The sequence below is a fragment of the Myotis nattereri genome (genome assembly GCF_964212035.1).
Source record: "Myotis nattereri genome assembly, chromosome: 3".
NCBI lineage: Eukaryota > Metazoa > Chordata > Mammalia > Chiroptera > Vespertilionidae > Myotis > Myotis nattereri.
This window is the reverse complement of record NC_138077.1, coordinates 1,636,515-1,659,029: the sequence shown is the minus strand read 5'-3', so window position 1 is coordinate 1,659,029 and position 22,515 is coordinate 1,636,515. Positions and strand designations below refer to the sequence as shown.

The window sequence follows — 22,515 nt, the reverse complement described above, 5'->3', positions numbered from 1 at the left end:
TGCCCTGACCAGGAATCAAACCCTGAACTCCTGGTTCATAGGTCGACACTCAACCACTGAGCCATGCCGGCCGGGTGAGGCATGTTTTTAAAATATTATAGGGAGGTTTATTCTATTTTATTATAAATAAATGCCCTTTGGACCTTGTTTTAATAAACTTTACTACTTAAGATTGTTTTTAAATCCAGATTTGTCCTGTGACTTGTTTTTATATGGAAAATAGTTAAAGAAAAGAAAAGTGGGGAAAGAAATTAGGTGAGAATTTTTCAGATTTAAAACATAATCATAATAAAAGCTCGATTGGGCGATGGTGGTGCAGCTCCAGCTCAGGGTGGCCTCGCAGAGACGGGAATCTGTTGCTTCTGAGAGAACCGAGCACTGAAGCCGCACGTGTCTCCGAGTCCGAGAGCAGTGATCGTAACGCCTCTCCCCGCACAGCTGAAAGGGCTCTCCCGGAGAGAAATTTCTAGTACTCGCTGTGAACGCGGCAGGAAGAGGGAAGTGCCCGTTGTTGTTTTGAAGACAATCGGAGATGGTTCCTGCCACACCAGACCGTAGACGCACGTGGGCAGGGTTTTAGGGACCCTCTTAGTACCTGTGAGCAGAACAACCGTGAATTAAGGGACAAGGGACAGATATGAGGCACTGGCTGGCGGCTCAGTGGTTAGGGCCTCTGCCCACGCACCAAAGGGTCGAGGCTCCGATTCCCGGTCAAGGGCACGGACCTGGACTTCGGGTTTGATCCCTGGCCCTGGTCAGGGCACATGCAGGGGGCAACCCGTCGAGGTGTCCCTCTCACATGGATGCTTCTCCCCCCCCCCCCCCTTCCCCTCTCCCTCAATGGAGAAAATACCTTGGGTGAGGACCAACAAAAACACGAAGCAACAGAAAGACGCGTATTAGCACACACGGCGCGCCCGGAGGGCTGGCGTGGACAGAGCCCCCCCCCCCCCCCCCGCCCCGAAGGCGTCGCGGGAGCCAAGCGCCCCGAGGGCCGCCGCTGCTGAGAGAAAGGGCACAATTTGCTCGGAGGCTGTGGCTAATTTATAACACAATGTCCGTGTCAGGGCCGCTTCTGCTGCCAGCCTTTGGCAGCTTCCCCCGAGTCCCTGGCGGCTCTGGCCGGCCCCTCGCCCGCCCGCCCGCCCGGCGGAGGCTCCGGAGGGTCCACACCAGCCCTTTCACAGACGGGCCGCGCTCAAAGGGACGCGGGAACAAAGGTGGCTCTGAAGTCACTTCCCCGCCGGGGCGGCCATCCGGTTGCGCTCCGTCCCATTGACCCGGCAGAAAGCGGCAGGAAGCCCGGAGGACAGACAACAAGCAGCCGATGTGCCGCCGGAACGGGGCCCGGCTTTCGGGGAGGAGGGGATGATGAATGACGGGGCCCTGGAAGGTGGTAAAATTGGGGTCACCCAAGCGTGGAGGCCAAGTGCCCGAGGCACCTGCAGAGGCGGAAGGTTCTGGAAGCCGGCTCAGCCGGGCAGGCACCCGCCGAGGCACAGAGGGGCTGTTCAGAGGCTCACCTGTTGTTCCCGCTGGCGCGAGGCCCTTCCCTCCGGGCGCCAGCGCCAGCGCCAGGGCCGGGCCACCTCCAGACCAGACCACCCGCGGAGGGGACAGCAGGCCCGGGCAGCTAAGGAGGCAGGGAGCTGGAGGCCGGCCCGCCTCTCCCGGGCGCCCTGACCTGGAACCATCGCCCGGAGGGAGGGCGGGGACGCCCCTGGTGGGACACCCAGACCTCCTCCCGCCACAGTCCCAGGCCCCCGCTCCCCCGCTCCGCCTGCGGACAGAGGAGCCCTCCCTCGTGGTGGCTGGGGCGAAGCCCAGCCTGTAGCCGTGGCTGTGCTCAGTTCAGCCTCAGTTTGCTCATCTGGAAGCTGGGAACAGCGGTGCTGGTCCCGAGGGCTGTTGTCGGGACTGGCAGGGACGATGCAGAAGGCGCCTTCCCCAGAGCCTGCTTCGGAAAATGCCCCCGACGACACTGCTTTACAGTTTTCTATTGTTTTTGTTTCTTTCTTTACCCCTCACCCGAGGATATTTTCCCGTTGATTATTAGAGAGTGGAAGGGAGAGGGAGAGACAGAGAGAAACATGATGTGAGAGAGACGCCCCGACCAGGGCCGGGAGGAGCCTGCAACCAAGGGACGTGCCCTCGACCAGAACTGAACGCGGACCCTTCAGCCCGCAGGCCGGCGCTGTCGCCGCGGAACCCGGCTGGCTGGGGCCGCTCACGGTTCTCGCTCAGGAAGGCGGCGTCTCCGCTGTCTGTGTGAGCCCCGCCCTGGGCATCTGGACCGCGGGGCACCCGGCCGTCCTGTCCCTGCGCCCGCTGCGCTCTGGGGACCCCCTGCCACTCTGCCTGAGGAACACCCTCCTGGACTCACGGAGCCGCCGCCCTGAAACCACTCGCTCAGGGGGTGTCTACGTGGGACCCCAGCATAAGCCTAGACGCACAGTGCGACCTGCCGTGCCGACCGGGAGGCCGGCGACCTGGCCCGCGTGTGACTCAGGACGCGCTCCCTGTGCGGCCAGGTTCCTGCTCCCGGAAACGGTGATGGAAACAGCTCATCACAGAGGCTCGCGGTGACGACAGCCGAGCTGGTCCCCGGAAGGCACTGAGCTCGGTGCGTGGCCAGTCCTCTCCCATCAGCCTCCGAGCCGTGTGTGGGGGGACTGTGTACCCCAAATGCACACTGACGTCCTCCCCTCAGTGCCCCGGGTGACCTTGTCCTGACTCAGGGTCATGGCGATGGGATGAGTCCAGGTGAGGGCATGGGGGGCCCTCACCCCAGAGGACCGGTGTCCTTAGAGGAAAAGGGGGGACGTTTGGACACACGGACACGGGGAGGGTGCCATGCACAGATGAAGGTGGCGATCCAGGCGATGGGTCTAAAAGCCACGCGTGTCAGAGATGGCCCTCGCCCCAGCAGCTGGGGGTGGGGCTGGAGCAGCGGCTGCCCAGCCTCAGAGGGAACCACGCCTTGAACTTGGGTGTCCAGCCTCTAGAACTCTTTTTTAAAATATGTTTTATATGTTTTAATATATTTGTATTGATTTCAGAGAGGAAGAAAGAGGGAAAGGGCGATAGAAACATCAATGATGAGAGAGAATAATCGATCAGCTGCCCCCCGCACGCCCCGCACTGGGGATCGAGCCCGCAACCAGGGCATGTGTCCTGACCCGGAATCAAACCATGACCTCCTGGTTCATAGGTTGACGTCAACCACTGAGCCACGCCATCCGGGCCAGAACTCTTGTTTAAGCTTGAGTGTGAGTGAGTGTGTGAGTGTGAGTGTATGTGTGTGAGTGAGTGTGTGAGTGTGTGTGTGTGTGTGAGTGAGTGTGTGAGTGTGTGAGTGAGTGTGTGTGTGAGTGTGTGTGTGAGTGTGTGAGTGTGTGAGTGAGTGTGTGAGTGTGTGTGAGTGTGTGAGTGTGTGTGAGTGAGTGTATGTGAGTGTGTGTGTGTGAGTGAGTGTGTGTGTGAGTGAGTGTGTGTGAGTGAGTGAGTGTGTGAGTGAGTGTGTGAGTGTGTGTGTGTGTGTGTGTTTGTGTGAGTGTGTGTGTGAGTGTATGTGTGTGTGTGTGAGTGTGTGTGTGTGTGTGAGTGTGTGTGTGAGTGTTTGTGTGAGTGAGTGTGTGTGTGAGTGTATGTGTGTGTGTGAGTGTGTGTGTGTGTGTGTGTGTGAGTGAGTGTGTGAGTGTGAGTGTGTGTGTGACCAGCCGGAGCAGGCCGTCCCCACCGCTGAGCTAACTCTGTGGGGCTCAGTGGGTACGGAGAGGGCGGCTCTGTAAACGCAGCCGGGAACCCACAGCGTGTGGACGTGGGCAGGTGCCTGCCCCTCCCTGGCCTCGGTGGCTTCATTGTAAAAGGCAGCTGTCAGTGTCCTGCCTCATCGCTCCTTAACCATGACGTTATGCACCAATTTGAGAGAGAAGGAGGGAGAGGGAGAGAGACACAGGTTTGTCCCCTCGTTATGCCCTCATCGGTTGCTTCTTGTATGTGCCCTGAGCAGAGATCGAACCCGCAACCTGGCGTATGGGGCAACGCTCTAACCAGCGGAGCGGCCGCCAGGGCCTCACGGGCACCTTTCAGCGAGAGGTAGGCGGCACCTGGCTCCGGCAATGACGGCTGCTCCCCTGGCTTGTTCGGGGGCGTAGGAGACAGACTCCCTGGGGGTCTCGTTAAATGCAGGTTCTGGCTCAGTAGGTTGGGGGCCCTGAGGCTCTGCTCCCAGGGGAGGCCGAGCCATCTGAGGCCACACTCTGAGCAGCACCTGCCAGGGGTCGCGACAGCCTTGCCGTGTCCTATGCAGGAAGCGAGACTCATGGCAGAGCAGGTGTTTCCCAAGGCCCTCTCCTCGCCCGACTCTGGGTGCTGGGTGCACAGTGGTGGATGGGGCCTCAGCCACATTTAAAGAAACAGCGAGGGGGGCTCTGGAGAAAGCCCGAGGCCACGCCCAGGGCGGCTGCCCTGCTGCCCCAGAGGCTCGCTGGCCAGTGGACAGATGGGAATGGACGGACCGAGGCCTGGATGCTTCCTGTCCAGGACGGTGCGGGGGGACAGGTGGGAGGTGGAGGGTGGGGGCTGCTGGGAATGGGGCGGGTGGACGTGCGGAGCATGGGCCAAGCCTGTCCCCCGTGGGCCCAGCCTGGTTCACAGGTCAGTGCTCAACCACTGAGCCACGCGTGGGGCCGCCTCACTCTCTGTGGCGCTAACCAGCACCTGCCAGGGCCTCGCACTGACTCGTCACTTCCTTCTCCGTGTGTTCCCTCCGCTCCCCAGGTGGCTCCAGGGCAGCAGGGGTCCCCTCATCCAGCCCCTGGAGCAGGTGGTTCCTGCGAGGTGCTCAGGAGATCACGCCTGAGGGCAGACTGACCGAGTGCACTGATGCTCTCTGGGCGGTCCCGGCAGGGGCCCAGGCACGGTGGCTCCCTGCCAGCTGGCACGTATAACCCCCTGAGGTTGCGAGGAGCGCAAGGTGCACCTGCCCGCGGTGTCGGGTTGCCTGGCGGGAGGAGGGGGAGGAAGTCAGAGCGGCTGGGCCGGAGCCCCAAGCACCTGGTCTCCTTAAAGCCCAGGGTCCCGGCCGGATCAGTGGCGCCTGGGCGCTTGGCTGCGGCCCGAGGGCCAGGGCTCTGAGGACACGGCTTTGCTTTAGGGATGAGAAGAGGGAGTGGTTGTTGGGAGCCCAGGCCGCTCGGAGGAGGGCTGTGGGGGGCGGTGTTGGGGGTTGAGCAGGAGGAAGGCAGAGCTGGGGGCAGGAGGGGCAGGACCCACGATGGCTGGGACGCGGAGAACCCGAACATGACGGAGAGATGATGAACGGGAGAGGGAGGGAGAGGGCGGGCGAGGCAGGGCCGGCAATACCCCCTCCCTCTGCAAGCTGGCTTTCTTGTTTTCGTTTCCAGGGGCTGTTTTTAAAAGCAGTTCCTAGAAGGGTTGAGACACGGGTATAGGGCCTTCTGCTCTGTCATTGGGGCGGAACATGTTTTCAGAAATGTCCCAACTGAGGTTGCCCAACGGCTGTGTGCAAGCCGCCACCTCCAGGCCCGGGGCAGGCGGCCGCCCTGCGGCCTGTGGCCGGCTCACCAGCGCGTGGGCGTGCTCCCTGCGCGGACACCGCGCGCTCAGTGTTTGCAAACCCTGTTCCATGCTGGTCTGAGCCTGTGGGATCCCACGCGGGTAGGAGGACAGCTGCCCATTTTGCAGGTGAGGAAACTGAGGCTGAGAGAGCGTGGGCCGGCCCAGGACCCCTCGACGCAGAGGCCAGAGAACTGGGACTGGGGGGATTGTTCTCTCTTTCACCCTGGGCTCTGGCCTGTTGCCCGTCGATGCCCGTCGATGCCAACGTGCACAGACGGAGCCCTCCCAGCACGTTGATGGTGACCTATTGGCCACCAGGCCTCTCGCCAGGACGGGCCCGTCAAGCCTCATGGATGCCGGAGGCCAGGAAACCCTAGACCAGCGGTTCTCAACCTTCCTGATGCCGCGACCCTTTAATACAGTTCCTCAGGTTGTGGTGACCCCCAATTTCATTGTGACAAATTGAACATCATTAAAGCATAGTGATTCATCACAAAAATATGTAATTATAGATGTGTTTTCCGATGGTCTTAGGCGACCCCTGTGAAAGGGTCGTTCGACCCCCAGGTTGAGAACCGCTGCCCTAGACTCCCCTGAGGTGGGCCGCCTCTGTCAGCTCCCCGACGGGAGGGGAAGGGGTGCAGCTGTGGCTCCTGCGCCTGCTTCCCACGCCGCCCGGGGCTGGGTCAGGGCTGATTTCATGCCCCTTAGTCCCCTCTGCGACCTCTCGCTCCGGGCCCACGGCAGCTGCGTGTCTCCAGCGGGGACGGGATGTGACACTGAGCAGCTCGGCAAGAGCAGCCGCACCGCAGAGGCCCTTCTTCCCGCCGCTCAGGGCCGGCCGCCATCCTCACCGCTTCCGGGGCTTCCCCACCCAGAGGAAGCCGGCTCCGGCCTCTGCCCCGCCCGCCCGGGGCTGCTGTGCTGGAGGCTGGGGGCTCAGGCCCGGGCCCCTCCTGCAGCCCAGCCTCGCTCCTGCCCCGGTGCCTTCGCCCCGGCCTGTCCGGGTCCTGGCGGGCGGGCGCGGTTCCCACAGAGCCTCCCGCTCCTCGCGCCTCTGCAGGCTCTCCGATGCCCTCTGACCCCGGGGCCTGCCCTGCCCCGCACCACACAGGGACCAGCCCCTCCGCCTGCCCCCTGGGCGCTGGGCATTCTTTCCACTTCAGATTATAGTGTGAGTATTGCTTGTGCCTGGGACATAAAAACCTCCAGTAAGTACTGAATGAATGAATGAATGGATCCCAGCCACCATGTCCCTGCTCCCCTCACACTGTTCACTGCAGAAAGAGCCGTCTCTGCCACACTCCTTCCCACGGACGCTTGTGCCACTCTGGGGGAAAGTGACCACCCCCAGTGGAGGCCCCCAACCTCCACCCCCACCCCCACCCCCACTCCTCTCCCCCCATCTGCGGGCTCCCTGCCACCCGGCCTTTCTCTCCTGGGTCTGCACAGCCTCAGAGGGACGCGCTCTCTGAGCAGCTCCATGTGCCCTGGACGCCAAGCGCTGGGGGCGGGCACTTGGCCTGCCCTTCCCTGCGGGACACATGCAAGTCCCCCCCCCCCCCAGAGCCGGGCACTAGGCAGCCTCCGCATCTCCTCGGGGACTCCCCCCTCCCCCGCCCCCGGGCTGTTATCAGCTTGAGCAATTGCTCTCTCGCTGCAGAGCTGCAGGCTGCTCTCACTTCTGCATCTGGGCTGGATGGCGTCCTCGAGTGCACCCACGGCCAGGGCACCCATGGCCTGGGCACCCGGGGGCGAGGGAAAGCCGCCAGCCCTCGGGAGCTTCAGGAAGACGCGATGGTGCTGTTAGGCAGCTGTTTGTTTGATCCCAATGTTGCGTCTGAAGCACCCCCACCCTTCCCTGTGCCCGGCTCTGGTCTGATTTCTGAGTTAGGAAAGTGTGTCCATGGGCCTGACCCCCCCCCCCCCGCCTCCCCCCCCCCCCCCCCCCCGCCCATCCCGCATGGAGCACGCTCTTCCCCTGCGCGGGGGGGCGGATCTCCCCGCACAAAATCAAAGACAGATCATAGCAGCTGCAGCAACATGCTCCCCTCTGTTGTGTGAGGATTCAGGGTCAGGCAGCGCCCGGCTGCTGTGGCGAGTCCCGGTAGCTTTTCACGCCACTATCTTTTAAAAATATATATATTTTATTGATTTTTTACAGAGAGGAAGGGAGAGGGATAGAGAGTTAGAAATACCAATGATCGAGAAACATCCATCAGCTGCCTCCTGCACACTCCCCACTGGGGATGTGCCCGCAACCCAGGTACATGCCCTTGACCGGAATCGAACCTGGGATCCTTCCGTCCGCAGGCCGACGCTCTATCCACTGAGCCACACCAGTCAGGGCTCACGCCACTATCTTCACGTCCGGCTCCCGCCCTCAGGATCACGGATCACCTCACAGCCCAGCATGGCTGCTGCTGCTCCAGCCATTACAGCTGCATCCACGTGGTCGGGGAAGAACGACCGAGGGCCAAGAAGCGCACCAGCGGCTATGCCAGCGTCCCTGACCTGGCTTCCCGGAGGCTCGCCTCCTCCCTCCACGGCGGCCTTATTAACCGGAAGTTAGTACGCACACGTCTGCCCCAGCCGCAAGGGATGCTGGGAAGCAGCCCCATGGCCCAGCCCATTCACAGCAGATAGAGCCAGGGCTCTGGTGGAGCAGGAGGAGGAGGAGGACAGCAACGAAGAGCCCCCACCCCCACTGGGGGCTGCGCCCTGTCCGCCGGGAGGGAGAGCTGGAGCCCGGGCGGTGGGTCTCTCCCGGGGCGCCCTCCTCCTCCTCGGCCGCCTGGCCTCCTCCTCTCTCACCCCCAGGAGCTGGCTGCCAGCCCGCGGCACCCGGCTCCTGCTCCCCCCTGGCCTGGGCACCCGTCCCCTCAGCCGCTGCCCCTCCCCCGCGGCTGGCGTTTTATTTCCTTATTTATTTCCTTATTTATTTATTTCCTTATTTATTTATTTCCTTATTTATTATCTCTTCCCTCACTGGCTGGCTGGGTGGCTGCTGGGCTCCTTGTGTCCCAGTCTCTGTAGAAACCACAGAGCAAGGCCCAACCCTGAGGCCCCGGCCCCCCCCCCCCCCCCCCCCCCCCCCCCCCCCCCGCCCAGGCCCGTCTGGGGCCTTGTCCTTAGGGCAGGGCAATGGGACAGGCAGGGAGGGCCTCACTCCGCCTCCCTCGCTCACTCCCTCCCCCCTCCCCCTCCCTCTCCCCCTTCCCATCTTTCTCCTTCTCTTCGTCTCTCCATCTCTCCCCCCCTTTCTCCCTCTCTTCATCCCCCCTCCCTCTCCCCCTTTCCCCCTCTCTCCCTCTTTCTCCCCCTCCCCCTCTCCCCCTCTCCCCCTCTTTCTCCCCCTCCCCCTCTCCCCTTCTCTCCCTCTTTCTCCCCCTCCCCCTCTCCCCCTCTCCCCCTCTTTCTCCCCCTCCCCCCCTCTCCCCCTCTTTCTCCCCCTCCCCCTCTCCCCCTCTCTCCCTCTTTCTCCCCCTCCCCCTCTCCCCCTCTTTCTCCCCCTCCCCCTCTCCCCCTCTCCCCCTCTTTCTCCCCCTCCCCCTCTCCCCCTCTCTCCCTCTTTCTCCCCCTCCCCCTCTCCCCCTCTCCCTCTCCCCCTCTTTCTCCCCCTCCCCCTCTCCCCCTCTCCCTCTCCCCCTCTTTCTCCCCCTCCCCCTCTCCCCCTCTCCCCCTCTTTCTCCCCCTCCCCCTCTCCCCCTCTTTCTCCCCCTCCCCCTCTCCCCCTCTCCCCCTCCCCCTCTCCCCTTCTCCCCCTCCCCCTCTCCCCTTCTCCCCCTCTCCCCTTCTCCCCCTCTCCCCCTCTCCCTCTCCTCCTCTTCCCATCCCCCTCTCCCCCTCTCCCCCTCTCCCCCCCCATAGAAGGTGGGGACTAAAAGCTAAAACAGCCCAGGAGGGGCTTCAGGACAGGCAGGGAGGGAACCTGGGCTCCACAGTGGAGGCCTCACCCAGGACTCAGCACGGGGCCTTGTTGGAGGCGGGGTCCTGGCAGGGGTGCCCGTTAGAATGAGGCCATTAGGAAGGGCCCTGGTGTGTCCATATAGACGGGGGGGGGGGGGGGGGCTCAGAGACAGACCCGTGGAGGGGAGACCTGTGGACACAGGGAGAGGCCAAGGGGAGCGGCCTGGTGGGGAGGTCCCCCCTCAGGCCTCAGAGGAGCCGCCTCCCCCCCCACCCCGCCCCCCGCTGGATCTGGGACTTGTAGCCTCACTGTGAGCAGGCGCCCTGTCGTGTCAGCGCCCAGCTTCATGGGATGCTGGGACGCTGGAAGCCATGAGTCGCCCTGAGGGAAGTCGGGCTTGCTTCGGGGCGGGTGGAGGCCACTGTCCCAGAGCCGGGGGTGGCCGTGGGCGCTCTTGTTCCTGCCCCCCATTTCCACTTCCTGCCTTTTGCACAGGAAGGTGAGACGGGGCTAGGCTGCCCTGACTTGGACAGGCCCTGCACGCCCGTATGTTTACCAATGTGAAGGTACACGTGTAAGTTGCACCCAGCAGGCGTGGCTCATGGGTTGAGCATCAACCTAGGAACCAGGAGGTCAGGGTTCGATTCCCCGTCCGGGTACAGGCCCGGGTTGCGGGCTGGATCCCCAGTGGGGGGGCGTGCAGGGGGCAGCCGGTCCATGATTCTCTCTCATCACTGATGCTTCTCTCTCTCCCTCTCCCTTCCTCTCTGAAACCAATAAAAATACTTAACAACAACAACAACAACAAGTCAGTCGCTTTTTAAATGAGCAGCGTCGGGTCTCGCTCAGAGCTGCTGGATGGGCGTGGGGCGGCCGTCCAGTGCGGACCCGCCTGAAGCCGCCTGGGCCTGGGTGTCGGCGCCTGGGCCTGCGGCTCCCCAGACGCGCTGCTCTCCCTGCAGCAGAGATGGAGCGCCCAGCAGAGCCGGCCCTGCCCCCTGGGCGGGTGAGCGGGCAGCGGGCAGGGAGCTGATCCGCAGGCCAGGCAGGTGCCGCCGCCCAGCCCAGCGTCGATGGGAAGTTCATGGGCTGTTAATACACTGGAACCAATCGGCGAATGGGCTGCGGCTGCAGGTCCTGGGAAGCTCGCACGTGTGCCGGTCAGCAGCGTGACCGCCGGCCGCGTGGCGCTGTCACTGGGAGCCCCCCCCCCGAGGAATGGCTAACTGGGCTCCACAATGCGCCCCCCCACCCCCACCCCCACCCCCGGCTGTCGCAGGCCGGCCGCACTGTCACTGTGGGCAGCGCAGCAGGGAGCCGCGTGGCGAGCAGGAAAGCGAATACGTTTGAAACAGATTAGGATTCATTTAGACCCTCACTCGCGGGGCTTTCTCGGAGGAACAAAACCCCACGGCAAATGCTGTCTCCTGGCCTGGCGGCCTCTCCCGGGGAGGGCGGGCGCTGGTTGGTGCGTTGCCTTGGGGCGAGGGTGACTGGCTTCCCCGGTGAGAGAGCCGGGATCTCGGCTGGAGGCTGCTTTGCTCCATCCGCAGGGAACCGGAACCGTCGCAGGCGCTGACCGTGCGGGGCAGGCGCCGGGGGTGAGGGCGACCCGCTGTCTCTCGTCGGCCTGCTCCTCCCTGAGTCCAGCGGGGCCGGGGCTCGGGGAACACATCACGTGAGCACCTCGCACTGCCGTGCCTGTTTGAGACTCACGTGGCTCCGTGGCAAAATGGACGGTAATTCTTCCCGGGGGGGGGGGGTGCATCTGGGCTCAGGGCCTGAGACGTGGTGGGCCTGGCTGCTGGGCTCAGGGGGTTGGAGCATCATCCCAGGCATCACAGGCCGCCGGTTCGGCTCCCGTCAGGGCACGTGCCCGGGTTGTGGGCTCGATCCCTGTGTGTGTGTGGGGGGGGGGGGCGGGGGGGCAGGAGGCAGCTGATCGATGCTTCTCTCCCTCTCCCTGCCTCTCTGTAAGTCACAGGAGCCCTGAAAAAAGAAGTGATTTGCCTGCTGTCTGCTGTGGTGACTGGGAGGAAACTCGGCTGCCGGCCACGGAGGTGGGGACAGTGTGAGGAGCCCGTGGCCGGCACGTGGAACCCTGTGCGACCACCTCAAAGAGGGTCTCATCGCCGGCGCAGGGCTGGCCGGGGAGTCTGCGGGGCCCAGGCACGAACATGGTTTCCAGGTGGTCGCGGCAACGCCTCGCACCAGGCGCGGGGCTCTGAGCCGGACGGCGTGGCCACACACACAGGCCGTGGAGCCCGCCCTGCCAGGGCCCAGTTCTGCCCTCCGTGGGGAGTGGGGGGATGGGGGCAGAGGGAGGAGAGGAGAGACGATACTAAACCCTAACCCCTCTACAGCCGCTTGCCAGGGAAGCTGCTCCGTGGGTGCAGAACGGAGAACGGACCCACGTGCATTCTGCTCGCCCAGCAGGTGGATGAGGAGAGCAGACCCCCATGTCGGCAGCTGCGTTTGGAGACATGTCTGTGTTTTTCTTTATTGAGGGGTAAGACTAGCCCTCCCCCCCATGTCTCCCCAAAGGCTGCTGGTGGGGCCCTGTTAGTCCTGTGCCTCCCCCCCCCCCCACTCCCTTCCTGGCAGAATTCACCTGGTCGGGCTCTCGGGACCCTCCTCGCGTCATCAACACCTCGCAGACCCCGCTGTGCCCACGGCGCGCTGCGCTCCCTCCCGGGTGATGGCGTGCTGCAGGGCTCGCTGGGTGCCACCCTGGGAAGCAGTGGCATGAGCAGGAGGGACACAGGGCACACAGCTGGTGACCGGGGGTCATGCCCCTGCCCATCCTCCTGACTTCAAAGCACTGACTCTGAAGACCAAGTGGCCCGGCCCGTGTGGCTCAGTGGTTGGGTGTCGACCTAGGAACCAGGAGGTCAGGGTTCGATTCCCAGTCAAGGGCACAGGCTCGGGCTGCGGGCTCGATCCCCAGCGTGGGGCGTGCAGGAGGCAGCCGATCCATGATTCCCTCTCATCATGATGTTTCTCTCTCCCTCTCCCTCTCCCTTCCTCTCTGAAATCAATCAATATATATATTTTAAAAAGACCACATGGCGGGGCTCGCCTGCTTGTCTGTTTCAGAGTGGGAACATCGGGGTTGATGGTCTGTGCTGGTCCTTGCTGTGGGGTGCCCCTCGGCCTCTGTGTGGATCGGGCCGGATGTCTCTGAGATGCTGCCCTCCTGGCTCTGGTGGAGTTTCCGCTCCGGGGACATGGGTGGGAGCAGTGGGCGGGGTCGCCTGGCAGCGCCGCCTGGCTCCATGGGGACAGACAGACAGATGGTCACTCCCAGGACATGGGAGCCTCGGGTCGGCGGCCTCGCCCAACCTGTGGGAAGAGCAAAAGGTGATGCTGACGGAGTCTTCTCGCCAGCGGGGCGACAGGAGGGGGCCCTGCCGTGGCCACTGAGCTACATGTTCCCGAGGGAACTGTCTGGAGCCTCCCTTTGGGGTCGCAAGAAAGCCCGGCTTTGTTTTTGTTTTTCTGTTTTGGGGACCACGCTCTTTTCTCTCCTCCATGAGGCACTTAGATGTGGGGAAGGACAGAAGACAGACAGCTCAGAGGGAGAGGAAGAGAGATTACAGCTGCAGCCAGGTCCTGGCGGGGACCATGACAGTGTGAGCCATGCCCGTGAGCCGGGCGCTGCAACAACGCAGCCCGTGGATCCCTTTCCTGCCTTTCCCTCCCATGGAAGTGCTGTTCAGTTCTGCCTCTCGGTTCAAACCAGCCCCCCAGCCCCCAGAGCTGTTCCTTTGCTCCTGCCTGGCGGCCTGCATGTGCCTCACTGGACGGCCAGCGTCTCCACAGAGAAGCAGTGTCTGGTCGCGGGCAGGGCGGGGGCGGCCTGGCTCCGTGTCCTGACCCAGGCGGGCGCGGCCGCGGCCCGGCCATCTGGCGGCTGAGGGCATGAGCGCATCGGCACATGGCCCGCCAGCACACCCGCCATTGTTCTCCGCGGGGCTAGCTCAGCCACCTCAACAAAGGGGGCAGCTTTGCATTCGGGATAAATACAGCCGCTGAGGGCTTTTTTCTTCCCCGTGGGGTCTGTGAGGCTGAGGTCTCTGCAGGGGAGGGGAGCAGTCGTCCCACATGCTCTCCTCTGTCTGGGACACGCTGACCTGGTGGTGTGGGAGCTGCTCTTTGCCGGGAGATGATGGCCTTCCTCAGGTGCTGCCATCAGAGCGAGCATCCGAGTAAACACCTGTCTGGAGCGCCCCCCTCCGGAACCGATACAAGGCCGGCCTCCGAGACCCGGAAGTTTTTCAGAATCATGTTGGGAAGGCGGACAGAGTTCAACAGGGCACTTTGGACGGGTCAGGTTTGGCTTGTGTTTCCTGGTGTGGGAGTCCCCGTGCACTTTGTGGCTCTCCCACTCTAGTTTAGAAGGGGCTCCGTGACCAAAAGCATCTGCATCCATCCACCCACCCATCCATCCATCCTTCCATCCATCCACCCACCCACCCACCCATCCATTCACCCACCCATCCATCCATCCATCCACCCATCCACCCACCCATCCATCCATCCATCCATCCATCCACCCACCCATCCATCCATCCATCCATCCATCCATCCATCCATCCACCCATCCACCCACCCATCCATCCACCCATCCACCCATCCATCCATCCACCCACCCATCCACCCATCCACCCATCCACCCATCCACCCACCCATCCATCCACCCATCCATCCACCCATCCACCCATCCATCCATCCATCCATCCACCCATCCATCCACCCATCCACCCATCCACCCATCCACCCATCCACCCATCCATCCATCCACCCATCCACCCATCCATCCACCCATCCATCCATCCACCCATCCATCCATCCATCCATCCACCCATCCACCCATCCATCCATCCACCCACCCACCCATCCACCCATCCACCCATCCACCCATCCATCCATCCATCCATCCACCCATCCATCCACCCATCCATCCACCCATCCATCCATCCATCCATCCATCCATCCATCCATCCACCCATCCATCCATCCATCCACCCATCCATCCACCCATCCATCCATCCACCCACCCATCCATCCACCCATCCATCCATCCACCCACCCATCCACCCATTCATTCACTCATTCGCTCGTTTGTTCGTTCAGTGACCAGGATGAGCACTTACTATGTGCCGGGTGTGCCCTACATCCGTGAGCAGGATGAACGGAGACCTCTGAGTCATTAACGACACCAGTAATAAAGTACACATGTGGTGAGGGGACAGAGCAGCAGAGCGGGGGAAGGTTCCAGAATCAAAAAGGCGGTGAAAGTATTACCTCAAATTGTGTTGCATTTTGTTCTTTACACTCCACATACAAGTGCCATCTGTAATACTTTCAACAATAAAGATGAAAAGAAATGAATGAGACCGTCAGCAGGTGAGTGCATAACCACCCACGATAGATTACTCTCAGCCTTTAACGAGAATGAAATGCGGGCGCGCTGCAGGGTGGCTGGGCCTCGGGCTGAGTGTGAGAAGCCCGGGCAGGCGGGTCGCGTGTTGTCTGACGCCTTTCTATGAAGCATCCAGGGTGGGTAAGGCCATGGCGACAGAAAGCAGGCGGGGTTGACCCGGCTGGAGGGCAGGGCCGGGAGTGTCGCTGCTGAGCGGGTACAAGGTTCCACTTCGCAGCCGCCGGGTTTGGGACTGGAGCGGGTAGCTGCGCGGGGTTGTGGATGCCACTGAATTGTTCCCTTCCAGGTGGTTAGTATCGCGTCAGACACAAACCATCGGGATGATGACAAGCAGACCTGCGGTGGGCGGGCCTGAGCCTGGTCCTGGGTGGGGGAGGGGTTCCGGGAAGGAGGCGGGGGGGGGGGGGGGCGGGGGGGGCGGGGGGCGAGCCCAGGACTGGGGGGTAGAGGGGCCCTCCAGCTCCCCACCCCTGCCCTGTGGTCTGCGGGCGCCCGGCTGCACCGAGTTCCTTCCTTCCTGCCCCGGCCAAGCTGCCCAGTCCCCCCAGGTCTCCATGGGCTGCGCTGGCCTGAATAGCTTGGAGAGTTCAGAACTGGGTTCCCCCCAGCTCAGGTCCTCCTGTGGCTTCCAGCTGCATCTCCATAGCAGGCAGAACCCGGCACCTTGCGGCTGACCCCCAGCTGCCTGGGCATCTGAGGGCACAGACAGGGGGACCAGCAAGCCTGGCGCCGAGAGGGCGGGCCTTTGCCAAGAGGAGAGCGGGGCTGGGGGGTGGGACCCTGGGAGGCGGGCAACTTGATGAAGCAGCGTTCCCTGCAGTGGATTCCTCCCTGAGCTCGTTTCTCTGTAGTGAGGGACCTTCCCCCCTTGGGAACGCACAGACCCCTCACCGAGGGCCACCGTGTGCAGGCCCTGTGCCAGCGCCCCCCCCCCCCCCCTGATCATCCAGCCTGGCGCCATTCCACAGAAGGGGAAACTGAGGCTCAGAGCGCACGGCTGCCGAGACCCCTCCAGCCCTGCTCTGCATGCCAGCCTCTGCTGCCCTGCCGGGATGGTGGGCAGCCAGGCAGGGGCGGGGGAGGGGTGTCGCTGAGCAGCCCCAGGCTGTCAAATCGCGGCCTCGGCTTCCAGGTGCACGGAGCGCCTAGCGGATGCGTGACCCGGGCTCGGACTCGGACTCCGACTCCCCGGACCTTGTTGTCCCCACGCGAATGTGGGCGCTTCCAGGGGGGTTTCCGTGCCCGCCTCTCAGGGACCCCCAACCCTCCCACGGCCAGGGGACTCCGAGACCTGCAGTGGCCTCGACTCAAAGCTAATCCTGGAGAGCCCCGCGGGGCAGGGCGGCTGCTGCGCTGGGCCGGTGCGGACCCCCCGGAGCCCGCGTCCGTCCCCGCCCCCGCGCCCCAACACTGCGGACCCGCACCCGCGGAGCACCACCGGCCCCAGGCCAGGACTCTTGGCTGCTCCACGCGCCTCTGCCGGCCAGGACCTGGCAGCGAGGCTAAGGGGAGGGCGCACAGGTCTGCTCCACTTCACGGGCAAGTTCATTCCCCGAGAGCAGCACGTGGAGACCCCAGGACCCCAATAAAGATGAGTCTTCAAACGCAGCGACTGCCCTTTAAGTGGTTCTGATCCAGCAGCCAATTCCAGGGGCTGCAAACTGGGAGCCCGCAGGTGGTAAACGGGGCCGGAATCACCCCTCGGCTCGCCCTCAGCCCGGCCCCGGTGTCTGTCTGAACGGGGAGGCATAGGCTTGAGGTTCCACGGGAATTACTGCACCGGGTGAGGGCTGCACAAGCCAGGAGGGATGCAGCCCAGGGCACCAACCACAGTTCCGCACGATGGTGACTCCCACACCCAGCCTCCTCCACTCACCTACTCACCAGCCCCGCTCCTTCCTCCTCCCTTGCCTGGGCCCAGGAGCCGCTCATTGCCAAGGCCTTTCTGCCCTAACCCCAACCCTACCTCTACCCCTACCCCTACCCCTACCCCTATCCTAACCCTAACCTTATCCTAACCCTACCCCTAATCCCAACCCAAATTCTATCCTAACCCTAACCCTAACCCTAACCCTAATCCCAACCCTAGCCCTACCCCTAACCCAAACTCTATCCAAACCCTAACCCTATACTAATCCTACCCCTAACCCAAACCCTAACCAGAACCCTAACCCGGGCGTTGGGGACAGAAGTGATCCAGACGCGAAGGGGGAGCTCACCTGGGGTGGGGGCGAGGGGGTGGAGCCAGAGCGTGGGGCCTGCGGAGCGCAGGGGTAGGTGGGGCGACCTCAAGGCTCCTGGGTTACCACCTTGCTGCCCCCACTGACTAGCTATGCCCCCAGCAAGCCACTGCCTCCACCTGTGCCTCAGTTCCCTCACCTGGAAATGGAATGACCCGAGGCCGCCTCGCAGGTCACGGTGAGAACGGTGAGAACGGAATTAACACCCGCCGCGCTCTGGGGAAGCACCTTCTGCCCTCAGCCCTCAGGGCGGCGCCTCCCGCTGCTCAGATCCTGAGCCCCCAAGGCCCAGCCCCAGCGCCTCCTGTCCCAGCCTGCACCCCTGTTCCCGCTGCAGCGCCCCAGGGCCCCTGTGCCACCCCCAAAACCCAGCCTGCCCCGAGATGTGGGGCTCCCGCTGCAGCGCCCCAGGGCCCCTGTGCCCCTGCCCAGTGAGGGCGTGAAGGCCCAAGGGCAGACCCCAGCCAGATGCGCAGGAGGCTCTGCCCTCGACCCCGGGGCCAGCGAGCTGTGGGGGAGGGGGGCTTGGGGTGACCTCAGGGGCGGGGGGGGGGGGGGAGGGCGGGCACCCAGCGCAGGAGGAACCCGCGGGACTGCGGCTCCCAGGGCGGGCTGACCACGCCGGTGCCCACAGACGGCCGCCTGGGGCCGTTTCTCTACCTCCTCTTCCGTCCCCTTCTCCGTGGAGGGTCCCCCCGCCCCCCGTGAAAGACTCTCCCGCCATCAAAGTAGCCGCACGGGACTTCCCTGGCTGCACCCCACCCGCCGCGGGCCTGCGCCCTCCGCCTCCGCCCCCCAGCCTGGGCCACCCCCCACCCGCACCCCCACCCCTCACCCCCCGGAGCCGCCTGCCTGTGTGGCCAGCGCGCCTCTTCCATCCCGGGAGCTGGCGCTCCGTTTAGGGGGTGCGGGGGGGGGGGGCTGGGAGCCTGGCTGGGTCCAGCCGCTGCTGCCTCGGAGGCCGGGGTCCACGCGGCTGGCCGCCTGGGGAGAGCTTGCGGGGGGGGGGCTTCTTATTTTTATTTTATTTTATTTTTTGCTTCTAACAAAGGCCCTCTCCTCACCCCGCGCAGCCGGAGCCGCACACGCGGAGCCGTGACTTCTTAGCAGGTTTCCCCCCAGACGGAACAAAACTGTCAGCTCTGCCCTCTCTTTTCGGGGACCCTCGGCGCCTCCGCCCTGCTCCCCGCTGCCCGCTGCCCGGCCTTCCCCAGCGGCGGTGAGGGGTCCCCCAGCGGCGGGTGCCCCCCTGCAGGGGAGCCGGTGGGCCTGGCGCAGGGGCAGCTTCAGGAAGCGGGGTTCCAGCCAGCACCTCCTCTGTCCCGGTGTCCTGGGGTCCGGGGTGCAGGGAACTTCCGCCGGCGGCCCCCAAAGATGCCTGGACGTGCAGAGGCCCCGGCCCAGCGGCCCTGCGGGCGGGCGCGTCCAGCGGCGAGTGGCGAGGGCCCTCCGTGCGGGCGGCAGCGCGGCCGCCCTCGGGCTCCGGCCGGACCCTCCCCAGCGCGGAGGCCGCGGGTCGCAGCGAGGGCCCGCGGTCCGGGAGGAGGTTCCGAGGGTCGGGCTCACAGCCGCCGGCGCCGACAGGTCGCAGCCCGAGGCCAGGCTGGGCGCGGGGGAGGGTCGCACACGCCGCGGGGAGGGGGGAGGGCGAGTGGACCCTGCGGGCCGCAGCGGCAGCTGATGCGGGCGCGTCCTGGGCGGAGCGGGCTGGCGGCTGCGGCTGGCGGAGCGGAGCGGAGGCAACTACAGTCCTGGCCGCCGCGCCTGAGCCCTGGGACCCCCCTCCCGCACGGCCGCGCCCCAAGGCCCCAAGTCCCCGGCGGGAGCGAACATTTCACGTCTAACAGACTCAGTCCTCGGGCGCCGGGGAAGGACCGCAATTAGACGTCAGAAATAAAATAACACGGGGGTAGAGAACCGAGAGAGAGAGAGAGAGAGAGAGAGAGAGAGAGAGAGAGAGAGACGCTAGAGCAGCAGAACAGGCACACAGCCCCTCCGCGGTCCCAGGGAGAGAGCCCCTCCCCCCGCCCCCGCCCCGCTGCTGCGAAACACCGTCTGACTTCCATTTGTATGTAAAATCTCAACACTTGATCATTTATTTCTTTTTTTGCAACAAAACAGGTAATAAATATTATTTAGCACTTTTTTTCTTTTTACAAAAATAAAACAGATGATACACTCTGGGGGGCGGGCGGCGGTGGGGGGGATGTTACTGACAGACGCGGGGAGGCCCAGGCAGTGCGCCCGCCCAGGCTCCCGGGACGCAGGAAGCACGCGAGGGTTTGTCATTTGTGTTAAAAGTGGCAAAAGACACGGACACAGAGGAGGCCCGGCTCCGGCTCCGCGCCGGTGGGGAGGCCGGCAGGTGAGCACACGGTTCACAGCGCGCACGGACCTCACGGAGATATTTACACAGCCAAGGAAGAAAGGCAAGCCGTGGGGACCCCCACACCCGAATTATATTCACAGCAACAGCCTCTGAGTCCCGTCCAGCCCTCGGTACCAGGTCCGCCCCATCGGGTGAGGGACGGATCACTGGTGCTCAGCGACCGAGTGGGGTGGGCGGCGGACTCTTTTAAAATAACGAAAACCCCGCTCCGCCCCGAGTGGACAGCGTGGGGCCGCGCCCGCCGCAGGGCCCTGCGCCGCCCGGCCATGAAGCTTGTGCTGCTGTCGGAAAAGGGGACGTGGGCGCATTAGAAGGCCACGCGCTGAGGCCAACAGGGAGGACGCTCGGTTCTCGCAGGGTGTGGGTTGACCCGATCCGAAACCGAGACCCGACGACCATGGCGCTTCTGGTACCGACCGCCAGCTTCCACCAACTCCTAGCCCGGCCTCCCCTCCCCGGAGGCACCACTCGCCCAGAAACTGGGAGGGAGGAGAGGGAGTCCCCAATGCCTCCCTCCCCATCCCCCAAGTAACCAAGTGCAGCCAGAGCGAGTGAGGCCTGGTTCCAGGAGAACCAGTTCTGAGAATCCCCTCTTTGGGGGGGCCGGGGGTGTTTGGGGAGGGGTGCGCACAGCGATGTCCTCTTAGAAGTGTGTCCACCGGACCCTCGCTAAAGCCGGAGAGGGCTGAGCCAGGTCCCGGGGCGCACGCCCCTCTCAACTCCCCAAGTTCAGTGCGCCCCAGGGGGCTGGCCTTGCACCCCTGCTCCCCAACCCAGCCACGGCCCCAGCGCCGCCAGTCCTCGCTTCCCCGCGGCCTCCCCGACCCGCTCGCCAGACCGAGCCGACCTGACCTGCCGGCTACTTGGCGTCGGAGGTGAGGCGCGGCAGGCCGCCGGCGCCCAGGGCCGCCACGTGGGGGTGCGGCGGCGGCACCTGGCACACGCTGCAGGGGCAGGGCACGCCGCCCCAGTGCTGGAAGCCGCCGCCGCCGCCGCCCCCGCCGCCCAGGGGGGCCGCCGCCGCCGCCGCCGCCGGAGACTTGAGCAGGCCGTGCGGGGGCCGGATGGAGCCGACCGACGACAGCCCGGAGCCGGGCAGGGAGGCGCTGGACACCGCGGCGGCGGCGGCGGCGGCGGCGGCGGGCGGCAGGAGCGGGTGGTGCACCGCGGGGTGGTGCGCGGCGGCGGGGTGCGCGGCGGCGGCGGGCAGGGGCGCGGAGTGCGCGAGGCCGCCGCAGGGGGCCGGGTGGAAGCCGGCGTGGTGGCCGCCGTAGATCTCGCTCACCAGCCGCTTCATCTCCTCCAGCGAGCTGGTGAGCATGAGGATGTAGTTGCGCGCCAGCAGCAGCGTGGCGATCTTGGAGAGCTTGCGCACCGACGGGCCGTGCGCGTACGGCATGACCTCGCGCAGCCCGTCCATGGCGATGTTGAGGTCGTGCATGCGCTTGCGCTCGCGGCTGTTGATCTTGAGGCGCAGCTGCTGCAGCTCGGGCTCCGTCAGCTGCTTCTTGTCCTTCTTCGTGGACGACGCGGCCGCCGCCGCCGCGCTGGACGAGGCCCTGAAGCCGCCGCCGCCCAGCTTGTCCCCCGGGTGCGCGGCCGCCGCGCCCAGGGCGCCGCGCAGCTCCGAGCTCAGCTCCGGCGGGCAGTCGCTCGGCGTGGACGAGGACACGGTGCCCCCGGTGAAGCCGCCGCCGCCGCCGCCCTTGCCCCGGGCCGTCAGGAACAGGTCATCGGGCTCGGGCGAGGACGGGCGGCTGGACACCAGGCTGGCGTCCGAGTCCATGGCCCCGGGCACAGTCGGGCTTTCGCAGGGGCCTTCCTCCCTCGGCTGCCAGGCGTCTCCGCGCGTCCTACGGAGGAGAGAGCCGAGACCGAGGTGAGGTCGGCGGAAGAGAACAGCTGCGGGGCCTGCGCCTGCTCCGCCGCGGGGCCCAGGCTCGGATGGCGGGTCGCCTTGTGCCCACCGCCCACCCTTGGCCTCCCTAGGGGGGGAGGGGGGACGCACACGTCTTCTCTCCTTCCCTCCCCGCAGCCTCCCCTCGCGCGCAGCCACAGGTTGCTCCCGGCCAGCGAGCCGGGGGGCGTCCCCGGGAGGGCGGCCTTCTGGAGGCCTCATGCCTTCCTCCAGGAACCGGGAGCCGGTCTCCAGGGTTGGTATAAACAAGTGGCAAGTGAAGGTTTCCCTTGGGAAGGGCGAGTCTAAATAGATGTGCATTTGGTTCCTCACACGCACGCATCCACCTCATCTCCATCGACAGCGCGGAGCCAACACACGAACATGCCCGCACCAGGGCCCGCACCAAAGCCCGCACCCAGAGCCCGCACCGTGCCGGGTTCCGGCGCTGCGCCCGGGGCCGCTCGGAGCTCGCCAGCGGACCAGGACTTGGGCAGAGGCAGCCGTGACCGCCCGACTTTTCGTTTGCGGGCGAAGGATGCTGCGTGGGTGCGCGGTGGGTCAGAGCGAGGAACCACCGTGGAGAACTGGCGGGCCGGGGCGGGTTCGGGGACCCTCTACGGAGCTTCCTGGGGCGCAGCCCAGTGGAGGGGCGTCCGCCCCGGGCGTGCAGCGGGGGCGGCGGAGGGCGGGGACACTTACTGTGGATGCAGTTCGAGGCGCTCGTTCCCAGACGGGCTCCGGCGCGGAGGGCGCGTGGGTCTGTGCTGCGCACCGCACCTTCCCGGGCTCGGCCGGCTTTTATAGCGCGGCGGCGGCGGCGGCGGCGGCGGCGGTGGCCGCGCGGGGCGGGAACAATGCGCGGGTCCTGGAGGGGCCGCCGCGCCAATGAGCGGGGCCCGCGGCGGGTGGGGTGGAGTGGGAGCTGGGAGTGACGTCATCCGGGCTCATTCCGCTCAATGAAGCTGGCGGCGCCCGGCGCCCGCCTCCTCCCCGCGCGCAGCCAATGGGCGCGCGCAAAGGAGGTTCCGGGCGGAGCTGGAGGCGGGG

General features: G+C 65.0%; 1 protein-coding gene across 1 annotated transcript; it reads right to left on the bottom strand.

Annotated features, from left to right (window-relative positions):
* Positions 1 to 503: 503 nt before the first annotated feature.
* Positions 504 to 21,354, bottom strand: OLIG2 (oligodendrocyte transcription factor 2; the record flags this gene model as incomplete). The annotated part of the gene is made up of 2 exons (XM_081087175.1): positions 504 to 595; positions 20,421 to 21,354. The coding sequence occupies one exon, from the start codon at positions 21,352 to 21,354 to the stop codon at positions 20,428 to 20,430; it is 927 nt and encodes a 308-aa protein (XP_080943301.1). The 3' UTR covers positions 504 to 595; positions 20,421 to 20,427.
* Positions 21,355 to 22,515: the final 1,161 nt, after the last annotated feature.